At 37.3% G+C, this 13,048-nt stretch overlaps 1 protein-coding gene across 1 annotated transcript; it reads left to right on the forward strand.

The window, feature by feature from the left end:
- The first annotated feature begins 2,663 nt into the window (after window positions 1–2,663).
- On the forward strand, window positions 2,664–3,722 carry LOC149817678 (zinc finger protein ZAT3-like). Its single transcript, XM_089986051.1, has one exon. The coding sequence runs from the start codon at window positions 2,664–2,666 to the stop codon at window positions 3,720–3,722; it is 1,059 nt and encodes a 352-aa protein (XP_089842177.1).
- The last annotated feature ends 9,326 nt before the right edge of the window (window positions 3,723–13,048 follow it).

Consider the following 13,048-nt stretch of genomic DNA (forward strand, 5'->3'; position numbering starts at 1 on the left):
AAGTGCCTTGCACTGGTGGACTCTGTAAAGAGTTTGGGTGTTGGTGACCCCACTTGGAGATTACACATTTCGACAGAGAATATATATATATATATATATATATATATATATATATATATATATATATATATATATATATATATATATATATATATATATATATATATATATATATATATAGCGGAGACTGAAAACACTCTCAAACCTCCCCAATAATTTATTGTTTTTTTTTCTTCAAAATTCTGACCATATAGATGTGTTCAACATGATTGATTTACTATAAATCGATACTTGGATCATAAATTTTAGATATAAAAATGGTTTTTGGAGCCTCAAAAAATGTAGGAAAATGGTATGCCGTTGATTTTGAAACTTATAAAAACCTATCCATACATCGGAATCAAATACTTCAATATCTGATTCTTATAAAAACAAGCATATAGATCACATCTGTACGGTCAGAATTTTGAAAAAAAACACCAAAAATCTAATAAAACGTCCATTGAAGAAGTTTAGAAGGGTTTTCCATTGAAGATGTTTTCATTTTCCTATATTCAAGTGAGAATTTAGTAGGTGGAGTCTTGGGTGGAATTGAGAGCAGGTGCAATGTCATTGCACACTTTTGCTTGCTGCTGTACCTCATCAGCCATCATCTGCCACAACTGACGTTATATCCCAAAGATGGTAGGTTATCAGGTGCAGCAGCACAATAAAAGTGTGCAATCACTTTGCACTACTTGCTGTTTTGTTGTTTGTCAAGATAGGCTGCATATGTCACCATGTGTTAGCAACTAGAATCAAGATCAACCAAACGTTAACATGGTTATATTTCCAAATTTCATGAAAGAAAAGTCCCTGTTGGATATGCTTTTTGGATAGAAGACACTTCCAATGATGAATATAAAAAAGATAAAGCAAAATACGCAAAAGAAGCATGTCGGTGTAATTTTAGTGCAAGATTAGAAAAACTAAGGAAAATTTTTTGTGGTAAGTAACCGGAGGAGTCCGGGGTCACCACTCCTGGAGAAATCTGGCTGAGCACACCCCTCACCCCGAGGGAGTTGCCTTGCTTGGGCAATATGCAAGAAGGTGATGCCCATACGAATGAAACCCTGACCACGCGCGTCTAGTGGCCAAGGCCAAACCCCACCCCACTGCCTGTGCACCACAAACATCATTAGCGATGTTTTTAATGAGTCATTAAAGATACTGGCAATTTCAAGAATATAACATAACAATGATGTTCTCTCCAAAATTGCCGGTAAACACAACATTGATTTTCTCCTGAAAAAACTATACCAAAAAATTTGCAAATCACCAGCAGCATAGGGTTGCGCTAGAAAAGATGTTTTCACTGGTGTTGAGTATGGACCCGCTTACATGAGCTGAGCCTTATCGAGCTCGGTAGGCTGATCAGTCTTGGCTTATTTACTCGACTGAGCCTCCTTTATTTGTACAAGCTCGACTCAGTTACCTTTTGAGCCAAGCTTAACCGAGCCGAGCCCGAGCAGGCTCGGCTCGTTGTGCATCCCTAGCTATGGTGCTTCAGGAGCACCTACTTTCACATACTAGAAATCATAATTATAGGCTGTATTTAGGGGGTGTCAACGGGCCTGGTTTACCCAAACCCGACCTGAACCAAACCCTATATGGTTCGGGTATGGTGATAAATAATAGGACCCGATTAAGACCCAAGTCCGGATCCGAAGGTCCGATTAATACGTGGACCAAGGTATAGTTTGTGAAATTTTATACCAGACCTGACCGAGTTCTGATTAAGACCCACCATTTTTCAATGTAAAAATGATAAAAAATATGGTGTTACTGGGTATGGTTCATGTAGATCTTATCGGGTCTGGGTCTGGGTTTCTTATAGTGAACCCGATTAATCCCAGGTCCAGACCCGATACCATACCCGAAAACTGGGTCCAAGTTTGGTACCACCTAAGTCTCAACCAAACCCGACCTGTTGACATCCCTAGTTATATCTTCTCTATTAGACTTCATGGATGTACTCAAAATAGTTTATTTGATAGGAATCATACTTTGGATAATTATTTTTTGATATAAAAATAAAAAATTTAAAGTTATAAAATTTTGATACATTGTGAACCTATATGTATGCTATAATCATATAATGCAAAACTTGCTTTCTACTAAATAATGCTTATAGATCATATCTATAGGATCTGCTTAACTAAAAAAGATCATGAAATTTGAAAATCTAAAGCTTCTATTAGGTGTGTTTGTAACCATATAAAAAATTTAAGTATACTTTTTTATTATCGTCAAAACTTTGGGTGCGTTTTTAAAGTTTTTTTCTTTTCTATATTCAACAAGAGAAAACTCGGGTTCAGGTGGTGGAGCCTGCCCTATCACGTGGCTTAAAACCCTTTTAACAGCTCTCATGCAAACCTAGCCCACACTAACACGACCAAGACCAAGACCGAGAGAGAGGCAATGCTGTAATATCTTTAAAGAGGTAAGGGTGAAGTAGAAAGTTCAAATAGTGATTTGGGGGGAAAAGTTTTTTTCTTGAATCTATAAAGACGCTGTTGGGGCCTTGAGGAACGGTTTTCTCTTTTGGAAGTAAGCACAGAACCAGTAAGGAAGAAGAACTCTCTCTCTCTCTGGAATTCAAATTCCCAGAAATAAAGAAGCCCATGAATTCTCCTGAACTCCATAGCCGGCTAAGCCTAGAAACCATCTTCTCCCCACCAGTCGACCAACACCAACATCCAAAGAAGAGCAGGGGGAGAAAGAGAACAAAATTCCCTCGATCCACCACCCAATTCCCCCCCTGGCACTACTTGGACACAGCAGGGAGCTCTGGTGCTGCAGAGACCAAGCCCGCGAGGCGGCCTTACCGGATGAAAGTGGTACCGGTTGCCGACAAGGCCCCTGCTGGGGGCTCGGGGGTTCATCCCTGCACCGAGTGCGACAAGCGATTCTGGTCATGGAAGGCGCTGTTCGGGCATATGCGGTGCCACCCGGAGCGGCCATGGCGCGGGATCAACCCCCCACCTAATCTCCGCCGTCCACTGCAGGCGTCGGACCCACAATCAGAGCCCCCTTTTCCTCAAGTAGGCATTGAGGAAGAGGAGGTTGCAAGGTGCCTTATGATGCTTTCAAATTCTTCTGCTGCTGTTGCTGGTGGTGGCCCACAGGCAATGGTCCCTGATGGGCTGCTCCTATCCCTTAGCCTGGACCCACCTCAGCCCAATTGCCAATTTGAGTGCTCCACTTGTAACAAGGTTTTTGGGTCCCACCAGGCTCTGGGTGGTCACAGGGCCAGCCATAAGAATGTGAAGGGGTGCTTTGCCAGGCATGGTGACCATGACCATGATGAGAAAATGGATGCTGCTGCTGATGGTGGTGGTCATGGTCATGGTCATGGTCATGGTCATGGTCATGGGGTTGATTATGATGATCATGGCAGGATGCTGATGCTGATGGGTCATCATCATAGATGTAGCGTTTGCTTGAGGGTGTTTCCTAGTGGGCAGGCTCTTGGTGGGCACAAGAGGTGCCACTGGGTAGGGGATGAGCAGCAGCAGAGTCATCACCAACAGCAAGCAAGTGTTGGAAGAGATTGTGTCTTGAATCTGAACCTGCCTGCTTCTGTCGATATGGAAGAGAGTTGCATTGATGGTGGTCATGGTCTTGCTTTGGATCTGAAGTTGGGATATGGATCAGAAGTTGGTCAAAGCTGTTTGGATTGAAAGAGGGCCAAGGAAAACGACAGCATCTCAAGTTGGTTGCCTATGGGTACTTCTGGTTTTTCTTGAGTAGGATTGGGGCTTGTGTAATATACTTTGTTTTTCCCTTTTTGACACTAAATTCAGTCAAATGGGAGAGATATATTGGTTAGTGGCGCCTGTATTATTGAAGGTGGCCATGATTTTGGGGAGGGGGTGGGGGCATTTTATGTTCTGGGGATGGACATGTGTTCGATATACTCATTCTTTTCTTTTTCCCTTTTTTTCTCCTTGAGTACAAAGTCATATATTGATAGTGGTTTTATTGAATGGAACTGCAGATATGCATAATTTAGTCAACTTGATAGAATGGTGTTATCTTATCAAATGATCTGTTGCTGGAAACTTTTTCTTAGTACTAGTCCTAACCTGTAATTCTGTTAACAACCAAAAAATTGGATTAGGGAAGTTAAACTAACCACCATATATGGGTAACTGATGGGGGAAGTTACTTTCCCTTATGAATGGGCTCTCTAACTCTCCAGTTTCAAGGCACTCAGATGTGTCAGCGATTCAGAATGTTACGGACATATAGCTTCGTGCACGTACATGCTTTATGGCAACACACAACACATGGCCCTGATTGTTGTAACTGACCATGTTGGCTGTGGCTGTGGGTTGTTCAGAAACACAACCAACCACCTGGACTCTGACAAGAGGCCAACGAGAGACTTTGGGACCCAGAAGCTGACCACTCTTTTAACTAATAAACCTTAGTTGTAAATATAGCGAAAAGCAAAAGAGAATCAAAGAAAGAACCAGCAAGAATGAGTTGGTAATGTGACTGGAAACATAATCACGTTCTGGTTATAAGAATATATGTCGTGGCATGAAAACCATTGAACAAGCACCACAAATGCACGTCTTTACAGCTGCAGAAGTAAATCCAGTACAGAAAGGATGCATCTGACCTGTAATCGTTTAATGAACCTGTATGGAAATAAATGAATTGACACAAGTTTTACTTGTCACCAGTCACCACTGTGGTTAAATGGCTGTACTGCCAATTCTTTTTTTTGTTTAATTCTAACAGGACAGATATAACTGCAACTCTTAGCCAAGGAGCACCTATCCAATTTAAACTTAAATAGCGTTAATTACCAAATTTTAGTACAATTTCTGATCAACCACAGGAATGTCCCTAAAAAGGAATTGCATTCCACTTTGGTCCTAACGGACCATGCTCTTTTTTTTTTCTTTTTCAACAGAGAAAGCTGGGGTTAGGCTATACAACCATACCATTTGGGGTTCGAACTTGCAACGTCCCAACACAAGGTGACATGCACTAACTGCTCATTCCAAAAGAAAAAGAAACACAACACAAGGTGACCGTTGGAGGGGCCCAATGTCTATTGTGTGGAGCCCCCAAGGTACACTAAGTACAAAAGAAAGAAAATAAAAAGGAAAATAAAAAGGAAAATTACCAACATATTAAAAAATAAGAATATGCGCAAAAAGCGGAAAGCACAAAAAGAGAGAAATGACTAAAATGCCGTTACGGCGAAGATATATTTTTTATATATAGATAGATACATGTACATATATATGAAATATATATATATATATATATATATATATATATATATATATATATATATATGTATGTATCTCTCTTTATATATATATATATAATACAATTATGAATTATAATTTAACACCTCCTTCAAACTTAGGGCATGATGACTGAAAGTTTGCTCAGGAGAAAGTTGAAGCGAGGTGAGCACATCACTTTGGTAAAGAATTCTGCCAGCTGATATTCAGAGGTTACATATGAAAGATCTATGACTCCTTTCAAGTATGCTTCTCGAACATAGTGACAGTTCATCTCAAAATGTTTTGTGCGCTCATAAAAAATATGATTTTTGGTAAAGTAAATTGCATTTTTGTTATCACAACATAGTTTGGTGGACCCTTCTACATTGATCCCCATGTCTTCTAGCATCTGATGAATCCATACGATTTTCATGGTAGTAGTTGTCATGATACGATATTCAGCTTCGGTTGAGGATAAAAACACATTTTGTTGTTTTTTGCATCTCCATGAGATCAGTGAGTCTCCTAAAAATACGCAAAAATCAGTCTCTCCAACCAGAGTCAATATAAGCAATTAACTTTAATTCAGAAGAAGAGGACAAAAATACTCCCTTGTTTAGTGTGCCCTTTATGTATCTTACAACCAGCAAGATGACACTCACGTGGACTGATGTTGATGCATGTTGAAATTGACTTGCAGTATGAACTGCATGAGAGATATCTGGTATAGTAATACCTAAATACATTAATGATCCCACAAGCTCTCTGTAGGGGGTGGGATCAGAGAGAGGAATACCATCATCAATCTTCATTTTGGCTCTTATTATGTCAGGAGTTTTACAAACCTTATCATCCGTAATACCTGACCTGTCAATAATCTCAGAGGCAAGCTTATTTTGAGATAAAAAGTACCCTCTATGAGAGTATGTTATTTCAATACAAAAAAAAGAGTTAGAAATCCCAAATCAGACATTTCAAATCTATCCTTCAAAATTGTTTTTATGCTTTTAACCCCCTTAGAATCACTTCCAATTATCAGCATATCATCTACATATAAAAGTAGAATGACAATTCCTGCATTGGTTTTTCTAACAAATAAGGTAGTGTCAGTGAAATAGGAAAAAAACCCATTTTCTAACATTACGAAGTTAAACCTATCATACCAAGCCTTATGAGCTTGTTTTAAACCATAGAGTGCTTTTTAAAGACGAAACACTTTCCCTTTGGAAGTCTTCATTCCTGATGAAGCATCCATATATACTTCTTCATTCAGATCACCATTTAGGAAGACGTTTTTAACATCAATTAGATAGATATTTCATTTGTTGATTGATGCAACGATGATGAAACATCAACAATGACCATTCTGGCTACATGGGCAAAAGTTTTTTCATAGTCAATCTCGTACTCTTGACTATATCTCTTTGCTACTAAACGAGCCTTATATCTTTCAAGAGATTCATCGCTCTTAGTTTTTACCTTAAATACCCATCTACATCCTATTGATTTCTTACCCTTAAGAAGATCTTGAAACTCCCAAGTCTTTGCCCTATTTAGAGCTGAAAGCTCAGCTTCCATTGCTTTCAGCCATTCATCATTCTTTTTGGCTTCTTCGAAGTTTCTGGGTTCTATATATGAATGAAATGACGCTAAGGCAAACTCTATGTTTAGGAGTAAAAGAATCATATGAAATAAACCTAGAAGGCATCTTTCTACTTCTCTGAGTCCTTCGTAGGTTTTCATCATTTGTTGAGTTGAAACCACTAGGTTCACTATGTTTTTCAATTGCACTCCTAAAACTGTTTCTATCTCTATAGGTATATGTTATAGGATCTTTCAATGCTCCTTCATTGATATGTTGGGAGGTAAGAGGATGAGAAAAACCATATTCTTTATCATTGACGTCATCATGAATAAAATCGCCATCACTATCATCATCATATGCTAACATTTCAAATAAAAAAGAGCAATCTATGTTATCTTCAAGGGGTTCACTCATTTCAAAACCATTAACATTTTTCAAAAAACTCACATTTCTAGAAACATATAGCTTATCATTCTTAATATCATAACAACAAAACCCTTTTTGAGTTTCAGAATATCCAAGAAAGGCGCAGACAATGGCTTTTGGTGAAAGCTTATCGTTCTTGTCAGTAAGAACAAAGTATTTACAACTGAAAATTCTCAGTCGACTATAGTCGAGTTCTTTGGTATACAATTTTTTAAAAGACGAGATATTGTTCAAGTTTTTAGAAGGTAGCCGGTTTATCAGATAGACAAATGCTAAAGTCGCTTAAGCCCAAAAACCTTTTGGGATGTTTTGAGAAACAAGTAAAGTTTGAGTTGTCTCTATTATATGTCTATGCTTACTTTCGGCTAATCCATTTTGTTGAGTGATTTTCAGACAAGATCTTTAGTAAAGAATACTATGACTTTCAAGATAAATTTTGAATTCACTTGAAAGATATTCTCCTCCAGAGTTAGTTCTAAAAATTTTTAGATTCCCATTAAATTGATTTTTAATCATCATATGATAGGTTTTAAAGATCAAGAAAACTTCATATTTGTGTTTAAGAAAATAAATCCAACAATATCTTGTATAGTCATCAACAAAAATGATATAATAAACGAAACCTCATTTTGATAAAATGGATGCCAATCCCCATACATTCGAATGAACAATTTCAAAAGGTCTTGTTGTAAACATTGATCTTTGACAAAAAGGCAATTTTTTTATTTTCCCAAGTATACAGTCGTTACAAGTGAAATTACTTTTACATAGATTTTTAACAAAAGGTAAATGAGAGATTTTTACAATATTTGGGTGTCCAAGTCTCTTGTGCCACACATTAATATCCTTTTGTTGGACAATATTACAAAATGGGTTCTTTGTAATTTGAAGAGAATCAACATAGTATAGATCGCCCTTCCTAGAGCCTTCCCCAATCAACCTCCCAGACCGACAATCCTGTATCCAACATTTGTTGAGAAACGAAAAGCAAATTTAAGTTTAATTTGGGTATAAATCTAATTTTTGGAATAAAGAACCCTTGTTTTTCAAAATTTTCTATTTCTTTTACTTCAAGAGATGTTTCATCTGCGGTTGAAACAAAAGAAGGAGAATGATTTTTTGAATATTCGAAAAAAGAGCTAAAACTTGAAGTCATGCAAAAAAAAGCACCTGAATCTAAAAGCCAAGAGGTCTTGTCGGGAGGAGAAGAGGTTGACATGACAGCTCTGGAGATAACCCTTTTTAGAAGAGGTTGAAGTGCCTCCACAATTTGTTGCAATGAGAGAACTCCATTTGAAGATGACGAGGAATCTTCCTTTTGAGGTTGGGATGTAGTAGCCATGGCTAGTAACTTTTTCCACTTTGAGCAAATAGGCTTAATGTGCCCCGGTTCCTTACAAAAGTGGCATAAAGCTTGCTATAATCTCTCTTTCCTCCTTAACCACTTGAGTTTTGATTCTTGAAGTGAGGAGGCTTGTAGGTCCTCAAGTTACTCCTCGATCTTGAAACAATATTAACACCTTCATTTTCTTCATTATTGAAAAGTGTAGCAAGAACACTTGGGTTGTTCTTGCTTATACTCATACGAGTTTCTTCCCCACTTAGTTTAGTGATTACACATTCAAGAGAGAGGGAAGTGAAGGCGAATAAAAGAGAAGACCGGATTTGTTCGAATTCGGGCCTAAGCCCATTCAAAAAATTAAAAAATCTATCTTCTTCCAATTGTTTATGACGAAGCACTATGGCTTCTCCACTCCACTTGAGTTTGAGCATAGCAAGATCGTCCCAAATAGAAGAGAGTTCGGCAAAATACTTTCTTATAGTCATCTCCCCTTGATGGAGAGTTAGCACCCTCTTTTGGAGGTAATACTTATGGGACAAGTCCCTAGAGGTGTACATCTTCTCAAGGTATTCCCACGCTTGAGAAACCTTTTTAAACTTGATAATATTGGCGTTAATTCTTGTTTCTACGGATGAGAAAATCCATGAGAGGATTTTAAAATTCCTCATCTCCCATTTTTCATGCTTTTTGGTGTAGTCTTCAAGAGCCTTAACTCTTTCTTCACCTTCAAGGATTTTTATTTCTCCTTCCTCCATTAAAGTTATCTTTGGCTCCGGTTCGGGAATCGAGCCTTTGACATAGACCCAAAACCCATTTCCTTTGATATGAGCCTCCATGTTTCCGGCCCAAACATGATAGTTGGATCCATTGAGTTTGAAGCTAAGAGGAAAATGAGTCTTTTTCACCCATTAGAGAGAAGAGATGATGAAAAAGAATATGTACCACAAATGATTTTTTGATCTTTCTTGAAAAAAGAGTCTTCTAAAATATTGGATGAACAAGAGAATTCACTCTAATCTCAAAAAAATTGAGAGCACACTTTTCGAGGTACCAAAAAAAGAAAGAATCCACACGATCTTTCTCTCTCCAACAAGGCTTTGATACCCCGTGAAAGTATCTTCAATAAGATACTATGATCAAAACCTCAATATTCTTGATAACAAACACGTGCACACATGCACAATAGGCACTCTTAGAACACTTGGACACAAAAGCACAACTCACTAAAACTCACAAATGCATTCTTTATATAGACATCAAAGAGGAGCCGAAATAAAAACGTCTCACAAAGAAATACCCCTTCACTTCAAAAGTTGTACTTTTGAGTGAGTGTTTCTACAGAAAAATAGGTTCAAGGTTCATGATACTTCATCAAAGGTCATGACTTATGGCAACATATTCTTTACATCTCCCACCTTGGCCATAAGGAGTGAGTAGTGTTACAAAGTTCTCTACCATTTGTGATCTTATCTTTATACACTAAACTTAGTTATATACTGAAATGAAATGGGGATCTTCGAAACACAAGCTTAGATTCACAAGGGCAAGTGTCAAGAATGACACTAAAGCATAACCCTTAAAAAGGGTATAACTGGAAACAAAATAAAAATAAAAATGTATTCTTTATTGATATGAAAAACCAATTGCTTAAGAAGCATTGGAATGAAATACAAGAGGGGTTGCACCCCTTTATATACAGAGTTGAAAGAGGACTCAATAGAGCTGTTGGACACAGTCCAACAACTCTATTTAGAGTTGTTGGAATGTGTCAGTCCAATAGCTCTATTGCTAGTCAAGTCTGGACAGGACTTGACTAGCAACAATCATTCTAGTTCAGACTGAACTAGATGACATAAAGACAAAAAATAAAAATAAAAGAAAAAAATTACAAAAAAGAAAGAAATGAAAAATGTATATATATATACAGTTTTACATTTTAACACTCCCCCTCAAACTTACGGTACAATGAGCGAAAGTTTGTCTAAGAGAAAGTGAAATCGGGGAGCAGCGAGAGGCTTTGTAAAGAAGTCTACTAACTGATATTCTGAAGTGACATATGACAGATCAATTATCCCGTGTAGATATTCTTCTCTAACGTAGTGACAATCTATTTCGATGTGTTTGGTGCGTTCGTGGAATGTTCTGTTACTGGCAATGTAGATCGCACTTTTGTTATCACAACACATTTGTGAAGCCTTTGTTGTTTCAGCTCCCATGTCAGCAAGCAGTCGTCGGAGCCAAACTACTTCCATGGTCGTGGTTGCCATGGCTCTGTATTCAGCTTCGATGGATGAGAGAGATACATTCTGCTGCTTTTTACACCTCCACAAGATCAATGATTCCCCTAAAAAGACACAAAAGCCAGTGGTTGAGTGTCTGTTATTGGGACCACCTCCCCAATCAGCATCAATATATGCAATTAAATCAAGGGAAGAGGGGGAAGATAAGAAAAGTCCTCGTGAAAAAGAGGACTTGATATATCTGATAATACGCATGACTGCTCCCATATGAACAAAAGTAGGAGTATGTTGAAATTGACTTGATGTGTGAACAACATGTGCTATATCTGATCTGGTAATGGATAGATAGGAAAGTGCCCTGACAAGTTGTCTGTAAGGAGTAGGGTCTGCAAGAAGTTCTCCATCATCAATCTTCATTTTAACATTAACAACTTCTAGAGTGTCAACTTTGAAAACAATATCAAATGCAAATTTAGTCTGAGATAATAAATATCCTCTAGGAGAATAAACAACTCCAATGCCTAAAAAATATCTCAACAAGCCCAAATCAGTCATTTCAAAATGAGATTTAAGAAGTGTTTTGATTGTTTCAACTCCCTGTTTATCGCTTCCGGTGATGATCATATCATCCACATAGAGAAGAAGCACAATGATCCCTGCATCAGAATTCTTAATAAACAAAGCAGTATCAGTTAAACAGAATTGAAAACCAATATCAATCATAACACGACTAAACCTATCATATCAAGCTTTTGGTGGTCGTTTAAGTCCATAAAGAGCTTTTTCTAAGCGAAGGACTTTACCCTTAGGAATACTTAGACCAGGAGGGGGTTTCATGTATACTTCTTCAACTAGCTTTCCATTTAAAAAAACATTTTTGACATCCATTTGAAAAGTAGACCATTTTTTGATAGAAGCTAAGGCAATTAAGGTTCAGACAATTGTCATACGAGCCACCAGAGCAAAGGTTTCTTCATAATCAATCCCATATTCTTGGGCATAACCTTTGGCTACTAAACGGGCTTTATATCTTTCAAGAGTACCATCACTCTTGGTTTTAATTTTATAAACCCATCAACATCCTATAGTTTTCTTCCCTGGAGGAAGATCTTGAATATTCCATGTAGAAGTCTTTTCAAGTGCATCTAATTCAGCTTTCATGGCTTCTATCCATTTGATATCATTTTTTGCTTGAAAATATGTGGATGATTCTTCATATGAGTGAATTAATACAATAACTGCCCTATATATGGGTGAGAAAGACTCGTATGATACAAACTTTTCTGGAGGCCTCAAGACTCGGGATGATTGTCTAGGTGGAATGTTAGAATATTTTTCAAGTGCACATGGGGGATTAGACTCTTGTCGCCTGGAATATTGAATACTAGTATCTCTATGAACTTCTTCATTTTCAACATTAAGATCAATAATTCTTTGATCATCATCAAAGTTATAGTCAAGGTCATATTCATCAGATGTTGATGTTAGATCTAGCAAAAAGGAGTACTCAGTGACGTCTTTTAATTTTCTAAAATCAAAGAAGCTCTCCTTTTCAAGAAAGAAAACATTTCTAGACACATATAGTTTATTATTTTTGAAGTCAAAACATCTATAACCTTTCTGGTTTTCAACATATCCTAAAAAGGCACAAGGAATCGCACGAGGGGAAAGTTTATCATTTTTGTCAGTAAATATGAAACATTTGCACTCAAATATTCTTAGTCTAGAGTAGTCTGGAGAAATGTTCATAAGTTTTTCAATGGGAGTGATATTTTGTAACGAAGAATATGACATCCTATTAATGAGATAGGTGGCAGTTAAGGCAACTTCTGCCCAAAAGTCTTTCAGGACTTGATTTGCTATTAATAAAGTCTTAGTGGTTTCTATAATATGGCGATGTTTTTGTTCTGCCAGTCCATTTTGTTGAGGTGTATAAGGACAAGATCTTTGATGTGTGATGTCATGCAATTTAAGATAATTTTGAAAATCTGTGGATAAAAACTCTCCTTCTGAATCTGTGCGAAAAATAGTAATATCATTTTAAAACTTGTTTTTAACCATATTATGAAAAGTTTGAAAGTATGAAAATACTTCAGACTTATGTTTGAGAAAGTACGTCCACGTATGTCGAGAGAAATCATCGATAAAAATAACATAGTAAACA

This window comes from Nuphar pumila, chromosome 13 (assembly GCF_984573655.1).
Source record: "Nuphar pumila chromosome 13, dmNupPumi1.hap1.1, whole genome shotgun sequence".
Classification (NCBI taxonomy): Eukaryota; Viridiplantae; Streptophyta; class Magnoliopsida; order Nymphaeales; family Nymphaeaceae; genus Nuphar; species Nuphar pumila.

Coding starts and splice junctions, on each gene's coding strand:
- LOC149817678 (XM_089986051.1), top strand. CDS start 2,664: ATGAATTCTCCTGAACTCCATAGCCGGCTAAGCCTAGAAACCATCTTC.